General features: G+C 35.1%; 1 protein-coding gene across 1 annotated transcript; it reads right to left on the bottom strand.

Moving 5' to 3' along the window:
- Positions 1-567: 567 nt before the first annotated feature.
- Positions 568-23,135, bottom strand: LOC142613881 (chaperone protein dnaJ 13). Its single transcript, XM_075786398.1, has 13 exons — positions 22,785-23,135; positions 17,684-17,970; positions 17,107-17,304; positions 16,907-17,021; positions 16,478-16,564; positions 13,172-13,260; positions 10,112-10,196; positions 8,290-8,343; positions 8,057-8,137; positions 5,935-6,012; positions 1,779-2,018; positions 1,102-1,209; positions 568-1,007 (listed from the first exon to the last, which is right to left on the bottom strand). Exons 1-13 carry the CDS (start codon positions 22,926-22,928, stop codon positions 951-953), a joined length of 1,623 nt encoding a protein of 540 aa, XP_075642513.1. The 5' UTR covers positions 22,929-23,135; the 3' UTR covers positions 568-950.
- Between the last annotated feature and the right edge of the window lie 1,454 nt (positions 23,136-24,589).

Here is a 24,589-nt window from a genome sequence, read left to right as displayed (position 1 = left end):
TTTGACCTCTTTAAATGATGCTTATAAATGAATATAGTGATATATGGTAATTAAATTAATGAATGTATAATTTATGTGATTATTTAACATACAAATGTTTATTTTTTTTGTTTTTTTCTCAAATAATATAGGATCTTACGATTTACGATCCGATCCTACGATCCACGATCTCACCTACCTCCTACGATCCTACGTAGGATCCCGATTTTGACAACCTTGATGCCAAGAGGCTTGTAGCTAGCTCAAAGCATTGTCATCCTTCTTTTAGAAGTAGAACTAGGATTCAGATAATGATCACTCCCTCACAGGTGGCAACAACTTATCAAAAAAGGGACCCAAAATGAAAATCCTAATGTAATGTTAGTGTTTAAGTGGGCTCTTAGATATAACAATAGAGTAACCCATCTTTTTTGCAAATGGGGCCTAAATGGTAGGCTTGTCTCAGGTTCTCACTTCTAAGATTGTTTAGGCCTTGCCGGTGTATAAGGCCTTTTCTTTTTCTTTTTCTGTTTTTTTCTCTCCAAACAAACATTCAAACTTTTAGTGAATAAAATACGAGAGAAATAATTTTAAAAAAAACAACCAAACAAACAAACTTGATACGAAATTGTACACATTTAAAATCCAATTCCAATTCTTGCATTGCTTGCTTCAAAAGTGGGAATCACTTCGAAGTTAAATCTCATGCCAACTCCAATTCCAATTCTTGCATTGCTTGCTTCGAAAGTGGGAATCACTTCGAAGTTAAATCTCATGCCAACTCCAATTCCAATTCTTGCATTACTTGCTTCGAAAGTGGGAATCACTTCGAAGTTAAATCTCGTGTCCATGAGACGTGCCTAAAGGCAACAAAAACTGCCTTTGACAAAAAATTACAAATAGAAAGAGCCATTGCAAGTATAGACCAATGGTGCTTTTAGTTCACCATGAAAAAGAAAAAAGAAAAAAAATTAGATTATATGTGATTCCTGGGGTATTAGCAGCTCTTCATAATCATCAACGACCACCTGATTCACAAATTTCAAGTTAGTAATACAAGAGCTAACCTTCATCAACACCTTTTTTAGTTGCTTACAACAAAAGAGAAACTGTCATTCATACCTGATATCTCCCGCCTCTGTAGGTGTACTCCACATGCAGCTGCTTAGGTTCTCCAGGACATGGATCACAAAAGCCCATGATGCCTGACTTCTTCACACCCTCATGCAGCTGCAATAACAGAAATGGGATATGAAAAATATAAAAACCAAAGGATATTTTGAGTATGAAGTGAAATGCATAGTGGATTAAAATGGACTGGCAGACAGTCATAATTTACTTTAGTCTATGTCTGGCTTTAGGGAACTCCTAAGAATATATGGTAAAGACTCAAAATGTGTTTTAAGAAGCTATCAAAATCAAAATTTGTCAGTTACTTTTAATCACTGGATTAAACTTTGGGTTTAAAAATGAGGTCAAGGATTCTCTCTGTTCACTATATAAAGGAACCTACAAGTAGGATGAGATGATAGAGTTAATACCATAGACCAAATGGAAATTATGATTTGGGAAATGAGTTGGAAAGGTTCAGTCTGAAATTATGCAACTTGAATTAAGAACCTTGAATTATGATTTGGCTTGTTAATAAAGTAGATGCTCAGAAGTTCACTCCTTGATACATGCAACAAAAATATGCTAACTTATCAGAGTATTTCAACTTTTGACATCAGTATATACTAATACAGATTTGGATTCATAACAGCATAGACAAGCAAAAACAGCACTTGAAGGAGAAATACCTTGAGTTGTCCGGACTCACTAACAAGGAAATTTAGAGGAAGTGTAACATCCAAGACTTGTGAAGTCAATTCATGTTGTGTTTCCCTTGATTCATCATTTCTACTCAAAGCAGTACGATTTCCATACAATGCTCTAGTAATAATCAATCCGTTTGTTTCTAATTGCCTATTTCTTTTCCTATTGGCCACATTTTGTAGTAACTTCTGAGCTTTCTCCGCTGCTGCTCTTGCCTCTTGAACCTACACATAACAGGGGCTAAAATAAGTATAATCACTCAACATTTTTGAACAAGGCTAAAGAAAAGAACAAGTGAAACTCACCTTGTACGACCAAAATCAGAAAACACACACACAGAAACACAATATAAACTTAGAAGTCTTAACATTTGCAAATATTGAGAACCTAATTAGTAAACACAAAGACTTCTTCCATTTGAAACTCCTACCTGACATACTTGAGTTTGAGCTATCCAGAACTATTTGCTATTAGTTGAAATATGGAGGCCTATGTGGCTGATGTGATGAAGTTCCCAAATGGTGTTCTTTTCTGGGATTTAATTTTTGTAAGAGCCACTCAAGATTAAGAATTGGAATCCTTCTACAATTTCATGGGATAGAATCTATGGGATGTCTTTGAGAGGAGTTGGGGACGATAAGATTTGTTGGAAACCTGCTATGGGAAGAGGTTTTGCAGTTTGTTTCTACTATCCGGTTCTGACAAAAAGTATTGATCAGTCTTTCCCTTGGAAGACTGTTTGGAAGCCAAAGGTCCCTTCTAGAGTTGCTTTTTTTGGTCTGGACTGCAGCTTTGGGGAATATTTTGATTATTGATAATCTTTGGAAACGGGTGATTTTGATTTTGAATTGGTGTTGCATGTGTAAAAGGAATGGGGAATCAGTAGACCACCTCCTCGTCCATTGCTCTTTTGCTTCTTGTCTGTGGTCTAGTGTTTACCTTGTTTGGCAATCACTGTGTTAGGCCGAAGAATGAGGAGCTGTTGGCTTGTTGGCAAGGAAAGTTTGAGCGACATTAGAATAGTGCTATTTGGATGGTTGTCCCTCATTGTTTGATGTGGTGCATTAAGTGGAAGAGGAATAATTGGCATTTTGAGGACTTGGAGAAAATAGTTTCAGATCTCAAACTTTTCTTTTCAAGACTCTTCTGGACTAGGTTGCAGTGTTAGGCTGTCATTCTTTCTCTTCAATTCATGATTTATTTTCAGTTCATGGGTTTATGGACTTTTGTACTTTAAGCTCTCAATTTGTACTTTGTTCCTGATGTGTACTCCCTGTATACTCAAGTGACACCTTTCTTCTTTTTATAATATATTTTTATTACTTATTAAAAAAAAGTACTGAAAATATAGGTCCTCATGTATCGAAATTTTCATGGTTAGATAACAGAATTGTTCTTCACCACATATCCATAATACTATATTGCTGGTCTCTTAAACTTTAAAAGGGAATCAGTTTTCCTTGTCTATATAACTTTCATTAAATAGGGAATGAATATTGATTTTCCCCTTTGTTTTCTAAGATCACAAGAATAATATATTAAATATTGATCACTTTTTTTTGCTGAAGTTAAATATTGATCACTTGTTGAGTAGATGAATCAGGTTTCTAAATACATGTAGAATGGTATGAGGGGCAAAGGTAATGCAGCTACCAATTCCTTGTGGAGTACTGTTCTCTCTTTTTGGGCCTCCAATGTGCATGGTTAGAAAAGTTGTTTTAAATAGGATTGAGGAGATGATTGGAAGTCAACTTCCTAAAATCGTACCATACAGTACGTGATATAGAAACCTGCATCATCTACTCACCAAAATATCACAGTTTAATATATATATATAGTTAGTAACAGCCAGATTGGGATATATACGACAACCACACATATGGGTTTAATTCAGTTCAAAGTTTTAAAAACGTTTTGAAATTTTAACGTAAAAAAAAATCATTTATATATTACGGATTAAAATGAAAAATTCAAGACCCAAGTATAATTTCATAAGATATTATTAAGAAATCAACTCATTAGGTATATCATATATTTAATATATTTTTTCCCAAACTTTTGGCTATGTTTTCTATCAAAATATTAATAAGTAAATGAAGGAAAAGAAATAACTCTGATGAGAAGAAAAAATAAGGTGTTAAAAGGACTACTGGCTCAACCCTAGACACTCAAGTATCCTTGTGCTTATGCCCAACCATTTGAGATGTTTATTATATTCTTTCATTCACTTAGCTAAAATAAAAAAAGAAGAGAAAAATAACAAATAAATTTGCTTTTGATAGGTAGATAGTGGGGAGGCTGTGTGAGGGAGGAGGTGAGGTTCAAACCACAGACATGGGACACTACAAAGAATACCATTACCAATGGGTTATCATTTGAATCCCAATAACAAGTAAATTATCTATTGTTTCATATAATTTAAATAACTAAAATGATTTCATTTTTTTTTCTAAGATAAAAGAATCATGAAAGAGGGAAACACTGCTCAGATTAAGTCATACCATTAAATTAAAATTTTCAATATATATGTACTTAACTACTTATATATTACATGACATTAAGCTGTAATCATCCAAATTATAGGAAAACCTTAGTAGATCAAAGAAAAAAAAATTCAGAATTACAATAAAAAGATGAAAATATTGATGTTTAATGATAAAGAATAACACATGGAACTGATTGGCACAATAAAATTTTTTTTTGGCACAATAAACAATTACATTGCCAATAAAAGTATCAAAGCATATTTAGAATGGTCAAATTGAAGTATAATTTGTATGTTATGGAAAACGTTTAATGCATGTTCTATACTTTTAAATATAGAAAATAAACATTTTTCAGAGCATTTTTGTTTCACACACACACATAAATACATATACTTTCTATGTTCATGTGGACCTTCAGAAGGAAAACAATAGAGAAAGGTCAAAAACGTGGGAAGAAGATATTGAAATAGGAATCTAAGCACATATTTGTAATATCCACATAACCTCCTTGGTTAATTATATGGAGTAGGCTATCAAACAAGCTGAGCTGCTCCCATGTCCTTTGGGAAAAAAAATCAATTACAAAATACAAAAGAGAGGCATAGCTCATTGGGCTCACTTGTTTACTAAATGAGCTGAATTTCATTTGCTAGGAGATCCCGTGAGGGTGAGCTAACCCCAAAAAACCCATTCTCAATTTGGATTGTAGGCTACAACTCGCCTACATGAAGCCGGAATTGCTAGTAGCCATACAGCGGTATATTTGTTTCCAGGCCTTGTACACACCTTTTGTCATACTATGGGAAATGGCCATGCCTAAAGTTGTTACCCTAAGTCTTTAACCTTAAGGAGGGAGATGTTGAAGGCAGGGATAGTGACTGGAGTGAAGTCATAACAAGGTAGGCATATTGGAAGGTGCGACTGGATCACATCTTTTTTAGGAAGAGCAAACGCTTGTTAGGTATTTTGGTTTGACACTACTTCACAGCCAAAGTGCTAACACATATATATTTTATGACTTCTCAAACTTATTTTTATATCTATTTCAATTTTTTTTTTATATAAAATATTTTTTATTTGTAATTAACTTGCAATTCGACCAATAAGTCAATAACCCACTGGTTGAACACAATGACCCAGCTCCTAGTACAGAATAATTTCAGATCCAGGTTTACTAAGTTTGTGGCACCGAATCTGAATGGCTTATATGCCTACCTAACTGCTTAGTAAATGTGCCCAAACTAAAAAAAATTGGGGCCAATTTGAAATCAAGCTAAGGTGAACGTTTCAAAGGCTTCGATCTACTAGTTTGCAATGGGTTAAGAAGTTTGTCTTTGTTTAAGGCTGGAAATGAGCCATACTCCCAGCAAGTTACTTGCGTTCTGTTCAGGTAGTGATTCAGCTTGACTTGAATTATGAAAGTTTGCAACTGCATGCATGTCTCATCCGCACATTTTTGCTATCTATAAAATACCATGACCATTTTTCATTGTTCTATTTACATGCTATGCAGAGAGAGATCTATATACTCCTACAAACATGCAAGATGGCAGACCATGCATTATAAAGGTTTGCATCTACATGCATGTCCATACAAGAAAAACTGATCAATCAGAAGTTGTATCTAGACAAACAATAGTAAAGTAACTCATACCTTGGCAGAAGTTTTTTCCACATTCTCTAAAGCCTTCTGTTTTTCCCTTTTAAGGTAATAAGGTTTAAAAACGAATTTCTGCATGCAAGCAAAGGACACAAAATTAGCAAAAAAATGCAGATAAATAATTAATACAAAACTTCATCTCTCCACACATTTACGTATCCCACTTATGAATTGTGAGACCATATAATACAATTAATGGTGAATATGGAACTCTGGATAGAATCTAGAATAAGGAGCAACTAAAGAACATCACTAGCCATTGGGAAAGCCATGTAAATCACATTAATAGATAGCCTAAATGCAAGGATTTTTTAATATGAAAACAGCACTAAAATGGCAGCTAAATAGTGGAGAGTAGCAAGATAAGGCAAAAAATTAGTTCAGCCACATTGAAGTTGTAAGAAAAATGTCACTATTTTGAAAAACAAAGCAACCTGTAGCCTGCCTGCCTTGGGACTAAAAGCTATATTATGACAAATAACATTGAGTTTCTGGTCAGTTGAACATCCATGATTCCAGCTCATTCACATTTACATCTAATAGTATCCAACTGATAAAACATAACCCAAAGGGTTAGCACAGCTGCCAAAGACCATGCCACATGAATGCAGGCTTTACAAGCCATTATTACTTTATACAGAGTCAGCTGTTCAGCAGTATACCAATGTTGTTCCCCACCCTCCCAAATGAGTCAGAATAAACCAATCCCAAGAGATCCATATGAATATGAAAAAGAGACAGCAGATAGTCACCACCAACAATTCTGCCAGCAGATTTTGTGACATTTTTTTATTTGTAGTTATACACGCACTTAGTGGGTCTTGAGATATGATGAAGAGGATAATATGTTATTTAAGGAGGATACTTAAATAACAACATTTTTGGAATTTGAGTCACTCTAGCTGTTTTTGGATTTTTTGTATTCAATAGCAGTCCAAGATGGTGAAGAGGATAAGATGGGCTAGAAACCATCTATTTAGAAGGGTTTTGAGGTTAGATCTTATACTAGTTTTTTTTATAAGTAATAAGATTTATTGATATCAAGAAAGGGATGCCCTAGTACACAAGAAGTATACAGGGGTCAAACAAATCAAGTACAAAAATTACATAAATCAAGATATTCAAGAAAGGAAGAGAATGATTGGTTTCGCAAAGCTGACAGCCAATCTATCAAGAAAGAGAATGATTGCACAGCACTAGTTCCTACAGGAGTGGAGACGTTCCCTTGGAAAACTATTTGGAAGCGTAAAGTCCCAACTTCAAACGGCCCTTTTTACTTGGGTTGCTTCTTTGGGGAAAATTCTAAGAGTGGATAACTTGAGAAAGCATCATATTATTCTTGTGAGTTAGTGTTGTATGTGGAAGGGGGCTGGAGAGACTCAAGATAATTTGCTGCTACATTATGCCATTGCCAAGGAATTATGCGATATGGTCTTTGCACTTTTTGGGGTTCAGTGGGTGATACCTAGAAAATTTGTTGATTTTTTAGCTAGTTGGAGAGTTTGTTTAGGGCTTCTCGTTCTTCTAATCTTGGGGCTTTAGCTGAGGGGGCTGAGAGAGGTCTTGGAAGAGAGAGAGGAATCTCTGTTTATTAAAAAATTATCCTTAAGCAAAAACAAAACGAAAGAAATTTGAGAATTCTTAGTTGACATTGCATGTGACATGGTAATCAATTGCCATATCAGCAATTTAGTCCAAGTTACTTAGCTTGAATTTGGATAGAAGAACGAAATGATGGGCAACATTGTTGCAACTGGAATAACAAGGACCAGATAGAAAAATCAACAAGTTTGGAGGAACAAAAGCATGGTTAATCCAAATATTAATTTCTTATATTTGTTCAGAGGACTGAATTTTATTCAATTTTAACAATTCACAAGAAAAGCTAACAAGTGGAACAAATCACTTTTTCTGCTAAACCTTGTAATTTTTCAAATTGAAACTAGTTTCAACTGAGTCTAAGAGTCGGTTTGGCATCAGTTTTTAGTTTTTAGCTTTTATGTACAGCTTAACTCTAATAGGCTTTGTAAAGAATAATCAATAAACGCATCCTTTCACTTATCCTTTTGGCATGAATATAAAGGAAAACAGTAAAGAGTTTGCAATATGCAATAACCTTGAGTACAAAGTAAAGTGATGTTGGAAGTATGAATGCTCCAGTTGCAAACACAGGATTCAAATGCCTGGAGAGTAGAATCTGCAAGATGTAGCCCATCAACAACAGATTAGAAAGACATAAGCCAAAAAGGTTCTAATAGCTTTTCACTCTATCCATCCTATTCTTACAGGAATGGAAGAATATGGGTGCATTTTGAAGTGAAATAAGAGAAAGAGTGAGAATATTCTTACAGGAATAATTAACTTTTGGCCACCACGATGCAATTCAAATTTCCAAACTATACCCTGCAAACATAACAAAAGAGAATAAGATAACACACCTGCTTTACAAAGAAAACATTCGACAGCTGAAACCAAAAACTGAATGAGCGAATAAATGCATGAAATTAAAGGAGAGCTTTTATAAACTCCAAAAAAAAAAAGGCAATTAAAAGGATATTTCATCTTTGTTAGACTATAGGAAAAACATTAAAGGAATAAAAAATAAAAATAAAAAGATGCCCTTTGGTCCAAAGACCATTGGCCCAAGCACCAATATTCAAAAAATCCCCAATATTACATAAGATTTTAGTAGGTAAATTGCACAATGGACAGATGGGTCACCTTCCAGGATCAAACTCCTTGCCCAACCTCAACTGCTCAACAAAGGTTATGTAAAAGAACCATACCACAGTGGTCTTTGAAATATCTAGTGAATGGCCTCACCCCAAAGGTTCAAACTCCTTACCCAACCTTTTTTTTATAGGACTATATATTATTATTATTATTAACAAAGATACATATGTACAACTACAAATCAAATAAGTATACAGGTTGTATTTCCTAAAACTCTTCGTAGAATTACATAACCAGAGCCTCAATAAAGTCATAAACTTGGATTTAAAGACATCCAAACGAATAAGGATCCTATAAAATAATCCCCAGAAAAGACACTTCTTGACCTTCAAAAATTCTCCTATTCCTCTCCCTCCAAATATACCATATTAAACATCCAGGAACCGTATTCCATACTGTACTTCTGGAAGACTTTGGCCTTCTTCGCCAACATTGCAACATATGCTTCAGTCTTAGGCATCATCCAATTTAATCCAAAAGCTAGAAATATGAATCCATAATTCCATAGCCACTGGACAATGAAGCAGCAAGTGTTCCATAGTTTTCTTGTTACTTTTTACACAAAACACTCCAATTTTCCAGCATGAACAAAACTTATATACAATTCCTTAGGTGTTGTTCCTTAGGTTTTCCTTTTAAGATTTTGCCATGTGGCTGCTTAATTAAAAAATACATTTTCATCCTATGAAAAAAAAGCTACATGGCAAAATCTTAAGAAGAGAACCTAAAGAACAGTACCTAAGTACTGTACCTAAGTCTTGCTCTTCCAGCATTATACCCCTTTTCATCAAATTTATCTATAATAAGGACTTTCCACCAAGTCACGAACCATGAAAAAAATGCCACTTTTAGTTAGAATTTTTACCTATCAAATAACCTTCGGAGGGAAATCCAAGCAACCAAGACCTCTCATCATCTCATAGAAAGAACTAACACTAAAATGGCCATCAGGACCATCTTTGCACATGCTCCAGAGCATCTTGTCCTCATATAATTTTTTTTTAAATTTGAAAAGTAATTTTGAATAGGATAGAATGGGGGAGAAGAATACAAGTGAACTTCTTTGATTAGTCTATTCACTATTTATTGCCAACCCCATAGTTTTAAGGCAAAGGCTTTTGTGTTGTTGTATTCACGTACAAAAGTTTGCCATTAAGTCACTAGATATACAGCTAGGTACTTGCAGAAAACCCCTCACTGTCTTCTTTTTCTTCTAGTAAAACCCAAATAAGCATCTAATTGAGAAAATTTATGATGAACTAGCATCAGTTGCATGATATATCTGGAAATTACCCAATACATCCAAGCAACCACATGCATAGTTCATCCAGGCTTCCTGAATAACAGGCATTTCACCAAATAGAAGCAACAGATACAAATGCATAGGCATCACTGGAGAAATGATAAATTCATTTTCTGCCTAGATAGCTGCAATTACCTGAATTCCAATTGAATATAAGATGCGGACAGTACTGAAATTAGATATTTTCCTCCCACCGCCAACTTCAAGCTCAAGAGTGGTGCTGCAAAAATAACGTATCAAGTCACAAACATATGACATTAAATCCACAAGGACACTATCTAAATTAATAATATACTGTGAGTTATTTAGATATTTTTATATAGGAGAAGTTCCAAAAGATTACTTGAAGTTATGAAAGACAAAGCAGTGACAGAAAATATTAATTGTATCAACACATAACCACAACCACTAGCTGCCATAAAAGAATATGGGAAGTCTATAAGGAACATCTACTAGACATATACCCGCTTACAAGTGGCATAGCCTCCAGGGAACCACTCTAAACTAAGCCTGCCATCAACCCCGATTTTACTCAACACTTTGCACACAAACACAATCATTAAAGAGGAAGCATTTCCTTGTTGGAGAATAAATAATGGATGGCATGGAAACTCCTTTATAGAAGCAAATCAACAAATCATTGATGTAAGTTGAGTAGAGAACATAGAGGGCCACCACATATATTTGTGTGGCAAAGCCCATTAAATGGCTTTTCAGATATAGATAACCCAAATCAGATGTGTTCATTTCTCACCAAAATTAGAAGAAAGTTTTTTTTTTTTTATTGCCAACTAAACTGGTTGAAATAGATATTAGCCTCCTCTGGTAGACTTCTGGTGCATGGATGTAGATACAGGCCAAAGCATGAATTAAATTGTAGTTAATAAGACATTTTTGGTTTAACTAACAATACTATACTTTCCCATTCAGGTTGAATGGGAGAGAATGATGACGTGGTCTGAGACAACTACCTTATCTTACTTATAAGAAAAAAAAACACTACCTTATCTTCTGTTTTTATTAGCCAACATCACCACTACCTTCATTTTGTGAATTTAACAGAACCATATTCTCCCAACTGGAGTGATTACATTCGTGTTTGTTGCTCAAATGATATCACTCCAGCAAAGACTTCTTTTGTCCAAACTTCCGTCGAAAACTTATCATTTATTAATCTATCCTTTCTTCACTTGACTTTCATTCATATAAAGAATCATCTTTCAGGTATATTATAAAATTCCAGTTTGTAAGGAGAAACAGTTTACTCTAAGCTAAAATACACAAAAGATTAAAATACATGCATATAAGTTATGAGTATATGCTTGTGGATATTGGACAATATGTCCATTTAATAAAACCACCTTAGAGTAATATAATTTTTAAGAAGAATATATACTCCTGTTGCTAGCAATTTTGCTTCCCTAACCTGTTGTACTGATACTGATGACAATTGTATGAAAAGTTGAGACTCAGCACCTCTCTATTCCTCAACAGTTTATGAAACTTTCCTACAGTTTGGTAAGCCAGCTGGTCCGTATCATTCTAAATAGTTCTCCAATCAAAATTTCCTGCATTGCTAAATTAGCATGATATTTCCCATGTGTTTTGATATATATACTATTTGATTGAAGTCAATAGCCTTACAATGAAAACATAATAAATAGCATAATCACAAGGGAAAATTTCTCAGTATTTTATGTAATATGAGAGGAAAGACGTGACACTAGTTTTTTATTTTTTGCTAGGTAAATAGTGGGGGAGGGGGAGGGGGAGGGGGTGGTGGGGTTCAAGACTCTAGCACTGGACAACACTTCAGAAAGGAGGTTAACTGTTTATGGCATCAGGTTATAGTATCCAAATACAGAGAGGCTAGAGGGGGCTGGTGTACTAGAGATGTTAGAGGAAATCATGGATGTGGGATGTGGAAGAAAATTAGGGCTGGTGCAGGGAGCTTCTTTGGAAATGTGGCGTATGCAGTGAGAGAGGGCCATTGTATTTGGTTCTGGCATGATCCTTAGTGTGGGTTTATCCCCATAAGGATCTCTATCCAAATCTGTTTGCGTGTTCTGTGTCTAGAGAAGCTTGGATTTCCAATTTGATTTCTTCTGCATCAGAAGAGGGAAATAGGAGTTGGAATATACAATTTTAACAAGCTTTTCATGATTGGGAGTTGGAGGGCGTGTACTTTTTTTGAGCTTCATTAGTCCAAGCTGCCTAGGGCTGAGGGTGATGATACCTTGATTAGGCAGTTTGACTCAGAAAAGAGTTTTTGAAGTGAGTTCTCATTAAAAAATTTACTAGAGCCTCCTTCTGTTTCTTTCCCTTAGAAAATCATCTGCTGTATTAAGGTACCCAAAAGGGAGTCTCTCTTTTTATGGACAGTGGCATGGGGATGGATTCTTTCTATTGATAATCTTGGGGGGCTGCCCCTTGTTAATTGGTGTTGCTTGTGTAGATGTGATGGGGAAACTGTGGACAATCTTTCGCTCCACTGTAAGTTTGCACATGCTTTATGGAGTGAAGTTTTTTTGTTGTTTGGGATTTAGTGGGTGATGCAAAGACTGTAGCCTCTCTACTCTTTGCTTGGTATAATTGGCTGGGGAAACAATTTTCAAGCATTTGGATATGGTACCAACGTGTCTTATGTAGTTAATTTGGCGGGAATGTAATACCAGTATTTTTGAAGATATTGAGAGACCTTTAGATCTAGTGAAGTCTTTGCTAGTTAAGATCTTGTTTGTTTGGTCTTGTATTTGGGGTTTAACACATTGTGTTTCTATTTGTGATTTCCTTCAATCTATTAGCATTTCTTTTTGGTTTGTATGTATTCGTTTCAAGTATAGTGCGGTCATCATCGTGAACACGTTGTTCATCCCTGATGTATCATACCCAAAGTTTTTCAAAAAAAAATGTTGTATCCTTATACCCATACCCGTATCCGTATCCGTACCCAGGCATCTTAGTTTCCATCATGATTATACAAGGAAATTTACACAAAGTTAAAAATCCCAAGGTATGCAACCAAAAAAAAAAAAATCCACATCTATATAATACAGAAATGAATAAACAGTCAAGATATTTAAAAGTGGAAGAAATTCAAAAATGAAAAACTGAACATCGACAAGAGATTCTTTTATCAACATCACAGAAAATAATATAGCATAATCAGTACACAGACAGATCATAAGCACATACCTTCCAACTTTGCCCACAATACGACCATGAGATTTTGAGGAAAACCGATGAGTGTAATGAGCTGATGCCAAAAATGAACTTGTGCCAAACTGCATGAATTGATAATGAATAAAGGGAGGGAAGGATAGTAAGCATCTAAATTAATGAAAGCCTAAAAAAATTTGTGCAGTTTTGGAAATAAATACTACACAAAGGTTTGAACAAAAGAGAAGGACGAAGAGCTTATAAGGGAGGAGAAGCGGGATATTATATTCAGGGTACGGTTACATATCATATTATGTTTGATATTATGAAATAGATCATTCATTCCCTAGCCTAGCCATGAATGAGGGTCCAGTTGTATCATAGATTTACTAGTTTGTTTTTTTATAAGTAAGAATGATATATATACGAAAGGCTACTCTATGCATGAAAAACAAAGAGCAACCCAGATAATACAAGAAAAAAAAAACAAAGAACTACAAAAGAGAAAACCAAACAACAAAGAAATTACAAGAGAAGAAGGGAGCAAAGAAAAGAAGGGAGGGAATCACTAGACGTGAGTCCCCACGCTTGAGACCAATCAAAAAGAGTTCCACTAAAAGAAGCAAGCAACTGATCACTAGAGCTATCCAAATCTTCAAAAGTCCTCCTATTCCACTCCTTCCGAATACACCATAGGATGCACAGCGGGACTAAATTCCAGATCTGAGACGAATGCTTCCCTAGCCAATTCCACCATCCAAAAAGCAAGTCTAGGATCGATCTAGGAATGATCCAAGCCAAGCCAAAAGTTATAAAGACAAAACTCCATAATCGATAAGCCATCTCACAATGAAGAAGTAAGTGGTCTACTGTCTCTCCACAATGACGGCACATAATGCACCAATCCACAAAATCCAATATCCTCAATCTTAGATTATCTTCCGTTAGGATCTTATTCCAAGCTACACGCCAAACAAAAAAAGAAACTCGCCTAGGGGCCTTTACTAGTCGCAAGTAGATATTTTCTCAAGTCGATTCTTTGGTCCATGTCCATGTAATAAAAGATATAAGAAGGATAAAGGATCCCTCCTGAGTGAATGATGCAGCCATGGAAGATTGATTTGATATTACTTTGCAAATTTGCCTATGAAGAATTATTTTATGGGGTCCACATGTGAAGCCGAACTGAAGTAAAACCCACGTGGTTTTAAAGGTCAAGTTATGAATCTTTTAGGGTTTAAAAAAAATATTTGGGTTTTTATTTTATTAGTTATAGTCAATTTTGTAGTCAAGGCAAATCTGTAATTTTTTCCATTCCTATGAATTAATGGTATTTTGGTACTTTAGTTGAGTCTAGAATTCTAGAAGATACGAATTAGTTTATTTTCTTTGAGTCCAAGTTAGTGTTTTATTAGTTTTTTGGTTTACTGGCCAAAGTAGGAATTCTAACGCTACTAGTACAAGAAAGACTCTCTCTCTCTCTCTCTCTCTACACACACACACACACGCATGCACGCACGCATATACACACACACACACACATATATATATATTAGGTAAAATAAAATTCATTAAATAAAAAATGTTATTCCAACACATAAAAGGATCAGTTAGAGGCAAGAAAACTAGCTAATGTCCAAAGAATCCATAAAATCTAGCAGCCCCTCATCCGAGAAAGATACAAGCGGAGAAGTCCACTCATATAGAGTCTTCAAAAAGAAAAACTTCAACTTTGCAAATTTTTTAGTTGATTAATAAAGTTATTTAGCTTTTTGAGCATAGAAGCACATTGGCCTTTTTGAGTTTGTTTCTCTCTCTCTTCTTCTTCTTCTTCTTCTTCTTCTTGAGGTAATGTTCAAAGGCACTGTAAATACAGCACTTGAACACCATAAAATCCACTATTTTCCTTATTCCTTACAACCCCAAATGAAGCCCTTTCTTTACCTATCAAACCCGCATGCTTTCTTCTACCAAATAGCCCTTAAATACTCATCAAACCACCTTTTAATTCCTAGCAAAACCCATAAACTTTTCTAAAACAATTCTAAAGCCTAGTTCCATAATTCTTCCTAATGCTAAACCCACCAAAATCACACCTAGACAAATTCCCTATGTGTCCTACGTCATTGTACTCGAAAGGAAAAATAATTAAGCCTCTTTTTTACATTAATTGGCTAAAAATTTCTAAAAATCCATATGTTTTATGGTAAGTGTAAATAAAGTCATATATTGAACATAAGATTTTTTTATATATAAGTGTGTGTGTGTGTGTGTGTGTATTAAGTTTTATATAAGTATATATTGAACATAACATAATAGGCCACAATTCCTTCAAGGGGCATTCAACAAAAGCTACTATTGTCATCACCTTCATCTCTACCTGCTATCATTTTCTTGTAATTATGATCACATTTTTTATTAAATTCAGTCACAAATGTGCTGTGATCCTTCAGTCACACGCATGGCCATTATAGCTTGTCACAAACGTATGACTATCTATTTCTTCTATCAGAAATTCTCTTGTTATTGTTGCATTGCATTTTATACATATGCATCTCACTCTCTCCCCACTGCACATAGAAGAAGAAAAACAATCATCACTGTCACCTAAACCAAGAAACAGTCCTTATCTTCAAGAACAGATCAGTTAGCGGACTTTCACATAAATTCCAAGGTCTTAGAGTTCTTTATCAGCACTCTATGTAGTTGTCTTGTCTTCTAAATTTAGAACATGAAAAATTCTTGGTTTTCAAGAACCCGCAAGTACTCTAGGGAGAACCAGTTAGAGCCCAGCTGAATAGTTTTGGATTGGACTTACAGGTTGTAATTAATCTTCTGAATTGGGAACTCACTAGAGAAATGCAATTGAACTTCAGTCGCTCAGTGCTAGAATCCATCATTGATAAATAAATAACAAATAGCATGTTTTCACGTAGCTCCTTTTACAACCAAATAGAAGGTTGAGCCTTTGAAATTGAACAAAATGGAGACGAGTCTAACTATCAGAGCAGGTATTATGTTACAAGGTTTGCATGCTTGACACCCAACTATACATAATTAAATGACAGTTAAATGGGTTATGACAAACTTAGCTTAACAATGAATCATAAAATGTCAATGGAAGATAAGAATGATGAAGGTGTACATCACCTCTAAATGAAGGTGTACATCACCTCTAAATGAAGGTGTACATCACCTCTAAACTGGTATGAAGAACTTCTACATTTACAGGCGTGTTATAATATTTTTCTGTCTCCATGGTATGGCCCTTTTTTAAAAGTATAATAAGCTTTCTGGGAAGAAAATTTTAACATGCTCAAACAACAACAAACATAGATGCACCTTCACTTCTCCAGCTGCAGACATTTTCTCTTCTTTCTTTTGCCATCCAACTGCAATAGATGATTCTGGGCCTACTGCAAGCTGTATCTGTAAAAGAGAAAGTGACAAAAAAATGATTCAAAAGATAATAACGACCACAATCAAGACAATATAAATGTAAAACACAAACATCTATTTTTTCCAGCGTCTAAAGATGGCCTCTGTGTTAATTACATAGTTAAAATTGTCAAGCTTTTGCAGGATCATTTACTTTTCCTTTGAACCATTTCCTCCATAAAAGTATGCCTTATGATACAAGAAAATCAGTAAATTCCCACATAATTCATAAATAAATTTTATACAGATGTAAATAGCCTAATGAACATGATATGATGGCGAATGAAGTGAAAAAGGGAAAAATGAGCCAAGTTGAAACAAAAGGAAGCATACATTTGCATTTGCTGTTTCAGTAAGTTGGCGGGTCCAGGAATTGGAAAGATTCAAGGAACCATCTCTCAAAGAAATAGCAAGGGCCATTGTTGCAGTTGAGTGTGACGACAGCTGACTGAACAAAGAAACGATATAAATGTGGAGTGAAACGAGAAAACCAGCAGAAAAGGTCAAATGACATACATAAGTACATGCCCTACCGAGACGTTTGCACCCCAACTAGTGCCCGTAAACCAGCTGCAGCCATAAATTCTACAGAAGCAGCGGGAGATATCTGATGCCTGAACACAGCACTAGCAGCTCCACCCCCAGAATTCCCACTTACTGCCAAATTCCCACCAATTGCAATTGCATTGTTTTTTGATATTTGAGACTGAATTTCACTTGTCATAGCCATTCTGACATTTAGGTGCGTAAGGACATGAGTGTGCAATTGAAACAGTAAGGTAAGCACTAAAATAAGCAAAGTTTATGAAAATCTTAAAATGCCTGAAATTAAAAGCCTTTGAGGATATCGAGAACCAATGGTTTAAAATTAGAATGAGATCAAAAGCTTCTCAGGCAACCACCAAGAAATATAAGTAACAAGATGTATCAAGATTCACAAATATACAGATGACTAGTGAGTGAGAAAATAATTTCTAAAAGAAGACAAAACAAGTTTGTGTGTGTGTGTGTGACAGAGAGAGAGAGAGAGAGAGAGATGGCCTGGATGGGCATAAGTTTAATACTAGCAAAAAATCTAAGGGGCATAAAACTTCTCAGATCGAACTGTACCCTCGCATGATGCCATCACCTTTTAGAAGGTGTGGCAAAGACATATTTGCCAGTATTGTACCAGAAGGTCGGAAATGTGCTGAGATCTTTTCTTGTTCCTTCATTTTCCGTAACCTTTCAAGTTCTTCCTTTAGCTCTTCTACTTTATTCAGCTTTGGACCAAGCTGCAAACCAGAAGTCAACCCTTCCATGCCATAAATGTCATATATTTGCCTTTTATTTGCGTCTGATAAAATTTCATAAGCTTCACATATACGTTGAAAGTTCTCTGTAGCGATGTCTTTCATCTGAAATGAAAATTTTGTCAATGAATCTTTAATGAAAATAAAAGGGGAAAATCCCTCGATACAAGAATCAAACATGACCACAAATTCAATCGATAGTAATATATGAGGTAAAGATTATTGAACACATGCAAAAACTCACACTTCATTGCAATGCCAAAGCCACAGGTATGAAGCTGGATATTAAGAAATGAATTATGGGATTATTTTTTGAATATTGCACTTTGATTTGGGGAGTTTCATGTAACTCAATAGTTGATTTTTTGGACCATATAAATGTCCATTTGTTATTCGTTAAGAAATTAGACATGTCGAGCTAATATACAGAAAAGACCATGGAAAGGGTGATTGACCAAACATATTCAAAACTGTCTATGGTAGGTAGAGGAGGGTAAGACATGAAATTATAAGTGATGGGCAAACAAAAGATCCTCCCTCCATCCTATAACAAATTTCTATACTAAATATATGTGTGTGTGTGTGAGAGAGAATTTTAGGGGGAGCATGTCGCCATGTACTGCCTTGCAAACTCAAGCTTTTTGCATGTATTTCAATTCACCCTTATGTTATTGGTGCTTTAAACTTTTCATAAAGAACACAATTCTCAAGATAAGGATAAAAAGAATAAAATAAAATAAATAAAATTTGATAGGTAATAATACTTTTATTGAAAAAACTGAACATCATGTTCACGATGGTGAACACTCTGAACAAGAAACAAATACTATATAATCAAGAACTAAAGGAAATAGAGACTGAGAAGTCAAATAAAGAAGTACAATTCATACAACCCCACACATGAGCCCAAAGAAACAGAGTACCAAAGAGGAGAGATTTTAGATGATCTAATGTTCTCTCCTTGTCTTCAAAAATACGGGCATTACGTTCCTGCTAGACTAACCACATTAAACATGCCTAGACCATATTCCAAGTATAAAAATTTTATACTTGGATGCCTTTTATATATAAACATTTATTTATTTATTTATTTCCAATAAAATAAAATAAAATAAATAAATAAAAAAAGAGGATAAAACAGAAAGTAAAAATTCAAAATGTTCAACTTTTTTTTAACAAAATAAACTTTAAACTTTTAGATATTATATATATTTGCATACAGGATGTAACCCCAATGCCACATAATGGCTGTAGACCCCCAAAGAAAAGTTGTGTAAAAGTAAACAAACCATTGAAGCAATTTCAAGAGAAATAAGATTGATCAAATAATTTTTTTTTTTTTGTTTTAAATTGATAATTCAATAATTACAACAATAAGGGAAGGGGGATTTGAATCTTGGAGGTTTCCACTGAAAACACCAAGAGGTGCCAATTGAGTACAAGGCTCTTGGCTAGATATAGGACAAACAACATTAAAAAAAATGCTCATTGTTGGATGAAGGGAATAGGATCTAACATAATTACCAATAGGGAGTAGGATTTAAGATACCAATGTTTTTTTTTTTTTGCAATGAGCAAGACCAAAGGTGGCCTATTAATCAAAGCATCCTTCCAATAGGATGTAATGCAATAGAAAGTAGTAACAGCAATGCATATGGCGATAATATGAACTTCTCTAGTTCTCAGCAAAGAAATAACTGGTGGAAACTATCATACACCTTATATTCTAAAAAAATAGGGTCCTCCTAAATTGATCCTGAACATGATGCAAGTTTTTTTTTTTTGCTAATTGTAACTAAGGGGATCCGACCCCCCAATCTAAATCCCATGGTAGGGAGCAGATGCCACAAGGCCATTTGGCCATTAGATAATATTCATACAAAAAATATTACAGCTGCCATCAGCTTACTAGTTGAGAGAACTGAAGTATCAGTGTTCACTCTTAATATGAAATGTTAAGAGGAATGACTGTGTCAAAATTCCTGTGGAAAGCAAATTGGAGAGTGAAGGACCCCTGAAACGTGGGTGTCTTTGTATTGACTGCAACTTGGATGAAAATCCTTAAGGTAGAAAATCTCATAAGATGGGGTATGACTATGTTTAATTGTTGTCATATGTGCTACAGAAGAAGAGAGAAAGTAGATCATTTACTTTTGCATTTTCCCGTAGCCATTGAGCTATGGGATTTTGCATGTGTGGTATTTGGAGCAAAATGGGTGATGCCTAAAATTGTGTGGGTTGCTTCAATGTTGGCATCGAAGATCTAACACTTTTCTAAATAGATCATGGAATATAGTTCCATATTTGATGTGGCAACCATGGAGAGAGAGAAATTGGAGGACCTTTGAGGAGCAGATGCCATCTATGGAGAGATTGAAATCCCAATTTGTTGGGTCCCTATTCTTTTGGATGTCTTTGGATGATAGTGGACGATCCAATATGCATGATTTCAAAGATGCACTATAATTTTGATCATCTCAAGGACATCTTTTATAAAACCAATATACTTTTTTATAAGTAATAATTTCATCGAAAACGCATAACATGGGAGGTATGCTAAAACCAATATTTCTTCCATACAATTATTTTCACTTAATAAAAAAAATAAGGATCTGGGGTATCACCTTTCATAAATATAAAAAACGAGCCATCTTTGTGAATATGTGAGGATAGACGAGCGGCATTAGGGCACATGTGCATTTGAAGGACATATAAGACTCGTTTTCTATTTTTTAAGTCATATGAGCTTCATATTTCAAGGAAGTATACTGTATACTCTCCATCTATAGTTCTTACGTTTGATTGGCCAAATGGAATTTGTTTCAGATTTCTACCTCTCTTTTTTTCTTTTTGCAAATAAGCTATTAAGGTTATGATCAATGTAACATACCCAAAAAAACATCGGTTGGTTTCTTCCACCTATGTACCATGTTTAAGTCAAGTCATGAAACAAACAACTTCAATGGCAGCTACCCATCTGCCAGATTCTCCTCACTTAATAAAATCTACATAACTAAAGAAATTTACACATAATTCAACACAAACTTTCTTCACAACTTGTTGAAGTGGCAGATTGTGAGCTGTGAACAATCACTTTTACAAGGACCCTTCAGTAACACCACTCTCATTTCCACCACTCACAACCTACCACTTCAACAAGTTGAGGAAAAAGTTGTGCCACTAAGCTAATTCACTTCCACAAGTTCAGATAATACCCCATCTCAAACACCAATAATTTCTTAAACAAAATACATTTTTGTCTTGTTTTCAGGCTTTTACGGGTTTGAAGTTCAATGTTGGAAAAAGTGAGATTATCCCTGTTGGGGAGGTGAATAATCTAGTTGCATTGGCTAGTATTCTTCAATGTAGAGTGGGGAGTGCCTATGAAATATTTGGGGATGCCATTGGGAACTTCTTTTAAGACAGCTTCAATTCGGAATCCTATTTTGGAGAAGATGAAAAAGAAACTATTAGGGTGGAAGTGTCTCTATTTATCTAAGGGTGGTAGGCTCACTTTACTAAAAAGTACTCTCTCAAGTCTTCCTATGAACTTTTTATCTCTATTCACTATTCCTAAAGCTGTGGCTGCTCGAATGGAAAGAATTCAGAGGAATTTTCTTTGGGGGTCTTCTGAGGGGAGTTTAAAATATCCTTTGGTGGCTTGGGATAAGGTGTGTTTGCCAGTTAAATTGGGCGGTTTGGAGATAAGAAGTGTGGCGTCGTTCAATCAAGCTTTATTAGGGAAATGGTTGTGGCGTTATAGGCATGAAGTTACCCATCTTTGGTAGAGAGTTATCTCCACAAAATATGGTAAGGGTCAAGGGGGGTGGTGTAAGAAAGTGTGCAGGAGGACTCATGGATGTGGCCTTTGGAGAAGCATTCATGAAGGGCGGGAAAGCTTTTCTAAGCATCTGTCTTTTGTAGTGGGTGAAAGCACCCGTATCCGCTTCTGGCATGATAGATGGATTGGAGATAATACCCTAAAAGATCTCTATCCTGAGCTTTATGCGTGTTCAAATGCCAAGGATGCTTGCATCTCTGACGTTTTGTGGCTTCCAGAAGGTGGTACTGTTAGAGTGTGGGATTTAAGGTTTTTTAGAGCTTTTGAAGATTGGGAGCTAGCCGCCTCTTATTCTCTACTTTAGTTTATCCAACCTCGTATTCCTTGGGGTGATAGAAGGGATACTCATTGTTGACGGCTCAAAATTAATGGTAAGTTTGACAACCGATCTTATTACCAAGTATGTGTTGCTGTGATGGGCCGTCGGTAGACCATCTTCTTCTCCATTGTCCTGTTACACATACTTTATCGACTTTCATGCTTCAGGCTTTTAGTATTCATTGGATTATGCCAAGATCGGTGGTGGGATTGTTATCTTGTTAGTATCAGTGGTTTGGGAAGAATAACCCGAATATTTGGAATTTGATTCTAGGGTGCTTAATGTGAATTGTTTGGTTGAAACAAAATCGTCGCTCCTTTGAGAACATGCAGAAGGCGTTGGATGAGTTAAAGGTTTTATGCAGAGTAATCTTTTTGAGTGGTCTTGCTATTGGGTTTTACTGAATCTTTCCGAGTTTATGTTTTTCCTTAGATTAACCTTCTGATTTCCCTCTCCTTTGTTTTGCTGTTTGTTTCATTTGTTTCTTATTGTTCATCACCATGAACATCTTGTACTATTCTTTTTTTTTTTATTCTTATTAATATTAGTTCTCTGATTACCTATCAAAAAAATAAATAAATAATACAGATTAAATACACTTAAAGCCATTCAACCCAAATTTGAACTGACAAAACGAAAATCAAACTGCTCACTATATCACCCATTAGAGCCAACATTGCATTTCAATCATTAATATCACTCCAAATTAGTTCAGCACAACTTAGTTAAAAGAAACCAAAACTGAAGTTTGTAACATACATGGAGTTCTTGGTATTTGTCGGGGTGATATATTTGGGCCCATTGACGATAGGCTTTCCGGATTTCTTCGTCGGAGGCCTCCGGTGATATGTTGAGCAGTGCGTAGAGTTCTCTATTGGGTGGGCCCGCGTCTTCTTTCTTCATCTTGTCTCTGTGGTACCAAAAATCGAGTACGAATTGCCGGTGGATGCGAAGCTGGATTACTTTGCTTTGGTTTCACTTCGCGGAGTTCGATTCGAGAGTTTTAAGGTTTTAGGGGTTTGAGGTTTTGGCCGAGCGTGCGGGTGTTGACTGTCGCATTGTTGCGTGCGGCACAGGTTGCCCTTAGTAGGCTACACTCAGTACTCATCTATTAATGCGGTTAAAATAAAATCTTAAATGAAAGTTTTGGTCCTACATTTAGACCGTATTTTTATTTTGATCTCTAATTTTTTATTTTACTAATTTTAGTCTTCAAAATAAAAATGCATTTCATTTTGTTCATTACTGTTATAATATTAACGAAATTTTTTATGTGACAAACAAATAGCACTCCTGGCGCACTAACTACTGACATGGCTTCTATAGTAATATTAAAAATAATTCTATATTAGCATTTTCATTATTAAAAAAAAAACCCACATAAGATAAAACAATAAAAACATAAAATTCTAAACTTCTAATTTTTTTTAAACAATTTTTTTTTTCTTTACATTATGTTCTTCCTCAAATAATATGTTTGGTTGCCTAGGAAATTAAAATATCAAGTACAGACCCAACATGGAACACGTAAAATCAAAGCCTACAGATCTACAAAATACAAAGAATTTCAAAAATTCAAAACACAAAGAACACAACCCTAAACCCAACAATCAATCTCCAGCAAACCCAAAACATCACATGAACTCATAAAAATCAATCCCTCCACACATATCAAACCCACAAAACAAACCTTTAAATTTCAAACCTAGAAAAATTCAAAACAAACAAAGACCATTAGATCCAAATCCCTTCAAACCCAACTAATTCTTGCAATTTCCCAATACAAACAAACCCACATGAAACTGAAAAGTCAAACCCAGATGAAACTAAAACCAAAACCAAAGATCTAAGATTACAAAACACAAATGCCTTCAACAATTACTTTGTTAACTCTTTCACTTTCCTAGTACAAAACAAATATTGGAGGAAATATAGCTTTTTGAAAAGCAAGGACCTCAAGAATCTTGATCTAGGTCTATATGAAAATGGGTGCCTCTTGTTTCTACCACCTATCTCCACCACAATCTCCACCACCGAGCTGATAGATAGAGATGAAAGAGAGTAAGACCCACCTAGGGCGGTTTTGTTTTTACTATTTAAACATATTGTAACCTCTAGGGCAACTCAGTTTTCATATTTATAAAATAAAAAATAAAAAAATAAAAAAATATAAATTTTGTTTATTTCTCTCTAATGGATTCCAAACCCCTACCACCTTGTGGATTCAAGGGACTCCTCGTGAATTCGAGGTTTTCATTCAGAAGCTAATGTGTTTAGTTTCTTTTTCCATTTAGAAAGTAACGTGTTTGTTTTCTTGTAGCTTCCGCAACATTAGAGAGACACCGATATAAGAGAGACCCACTGACCTAAGAGAGAGAAAGGATTTTGGGTTTTCAGCTGAGAGATTGAGAGAGTTTTAAGCTGACAGTATGAGATGAGAGAGAGGGAGATATAGGAAAATAACAATGACTGTCAATTTTCAACTAATGTTGTGTTTGGTTGCCAAAATTTTTTAAGAAAAGTTGAGAAATTACTATTATATTTTTTCTCAATCTTAAAAAACA

Source organism: Castanea sativa, chromosome 10 (genome assembly GCF_040712315.1).
Source record: "Castanea sativa cultivar Marrone di Chiusa Pesio chromosome 10, ASM4071231v1".
Classification (NCBI taxonomy): Eukaryota; Viridiplantae; Streptophyta; class Magnoliopsida; order Fagales; family Fagaceae; genus Castanea; species Castanea sativa.
The sequence above is the reverse complement of the archived record's forward strand: the minus strand, read 5'-3'. Positions and strand labels throughout refer to the sequence as shown.